Source organism: Mandrillus leucophaeus, unplaced genomic scaffold, assembly GCF_000951045.1.
Source record: "Mandrillus leucophaeus isolate KB7577 unplaced genomic scaffold, Mleu.le_1.0 Scaffold429, whole genome shotgun sequence".
Lineage (NCBI taxonomy): Eukaryota > Metazoa > Chordata > Mammalia > Primates > Cercopithecidae > Mandrillus > Mandrillus leucophaeus.
Genome location: NW_012104576.1, coordinates 1,046,342 through 1,048,053, shown reverse-complemented (window position 1 = coordinate 1,048,053; position 1,712 = coordinate 1,046,342). Strand labels below are relative to the sequence as shown.

Below are 1,712 nucleotides of genomic sequence, written 5' to 3'. Positions count from 1 at the left end.
TGGTCTCAAACTCCTGGGCTCAAGTAATGCTCCTGCCTTCGCCTCCCAAAGTGTTGGGGTGATGGTATGAGCCACCATGCCTGGCCTCCAGCCTTTTATAACACCATTCTTCCTTCTGTCCTACTCTTCCAAGTATCTAGTAAATTATATTCCCAACACTTTGTCTGAACTGAACTCGTCAACTTTAGGGACACTAATCTCTGCTCTACTTCTGTAACTTACATGCAAAGATGGCGTGCCTTAGACCTCAACATCGTCTGAACTATCACCTCTACTTCCAAGATCCTAGAGTCCAAAACATATACTGTTTTGACCACAACCTCTTAGGCTTGAGAACCCCTAGATCCTGAGCCCTCTTGCACACTGCTAGGCTGTGAGGCTAATCTTTCCTTGAGCTATACTTGCCACCCCACCTGGACCACACGATGCTTCCCCAGTGTCCTTACTAGGACTCCGACACCTGCCCTGGCTTTCTGCCATGTCTATCTTCCAACCCCCACTATAGAATGAATCCACAAATTTATTCCTTCTATTCCCAGTCCTCTAAGCATTGCTGGTTAGGTCAAATTACCATGCTCACTGGACTTCCTAATAACCCATGCTAGAGTGTCCTACCTTAAGCAGCTTATTTATTCACCTCTAACAGACTCACTCTCAACTCTCCCAAAGAGATTCTTCAAACTCCCCATCATCTCAAAAAATCTGCCCCGACACCTCCACTCTCAGAAGTGCTGTCATCTCTAGGGTGAAACACAAGATCAGAACACAGTTCTGGCATTGGGAAAGCCATTTGAAGTTGTTTCACTCTGGTGGCTATGTGGAGGATGAACTGGAATAAGATGGATTCAACAAATACACAAGGGGGATGCAAGAGATTAGAGTACTAGACCTGGCAGAGTGGCTCACACCTGTAATCCTGACACTTTGGGAGGCTGAGGAACGAGGATCACTTGAGCCTAGGAGTTTGAGACCAGCCTGGGCAAAATAGTGAGACCTGGTCTCTACAAAAAGCTAAAAAATTAACCACGTGTGGTGGCACTTGCCTGTAGTCCAGCTACTCTGGTGGCTGAGGTAGGAGGACTGCCTAAGCCTAGGAGTTCGGGGCTGCAGTGAGCTATGATCACACCACTGCACTCCAGCCTGTGTGACAAAGCAAGACCTCATCTCTTAAAAAAAAAAAAAGAATTACTAAACACTGTACTTTGTACATTATAGGCACAATGGAGAAGTGTTGAACAAATTAATTTTGGCTCTGATTCTGAGAATATGTATCTATAGAAAAATAGTTACTAAAAGAGTTAAAAAAATGCTTAGTTGAGAGTGAGAATACTTTTGTTATGTCTTGTCATAAGGCTAGTGAAACCTATTACGCAATGGACAGATGGTGGAACAAGATATAAAATGAAATTAGCAATGATGAAACCCATATGGAAATGAGGAAAAGGTCAATATGTTAAAGGCCAAAGGAATTTGACTCCATCTTGTCTCATTTCATAGAGCATTGAGGTCATAGTTTACTGGCCTTTGCTGTAGGGAAGTTGTAGGATCATTCACTGTGCTGAAAAACCAATTACTTACCCAGGGTTGCTCAAAGCTGTAGGTCCGTCGACGATCTTCTACATCTTCATCCTGCTTTGCTTGCTGAAATTCTTGCCTCAGACGCTGTATCCGATCATGATTGCTAGGAGTTGATCTGTTACTGAAAGAAAGAT

At 43.7% G+C, this 1,712-nt stretch overlaps 1 protein-coding gene across 1 annotated transcript in view; it reads right to left on the bottom strand.

Moving 5' to 3' along the window:
- LOC105548996 (partitioning defective 3 homolog) overlaps nt 1-1,712 on the bottom strand; it is a gene marked incomplete at its 3' end in the record, with an annotated part of 241,819 nt that overhangs the window by 10,447 nt on the left and 229,660 nt on the right. The window contains exon 10 of the mRNA XM_011993300.1: nt 1,579-1,699. Coding sequence (XP_011848690.1) covers nt 1,579-1,699 — 121 coding nt within the window. The remainder of the gene's footprint in view (nt 1-1,578; nt 1,700-1,712) is intronic.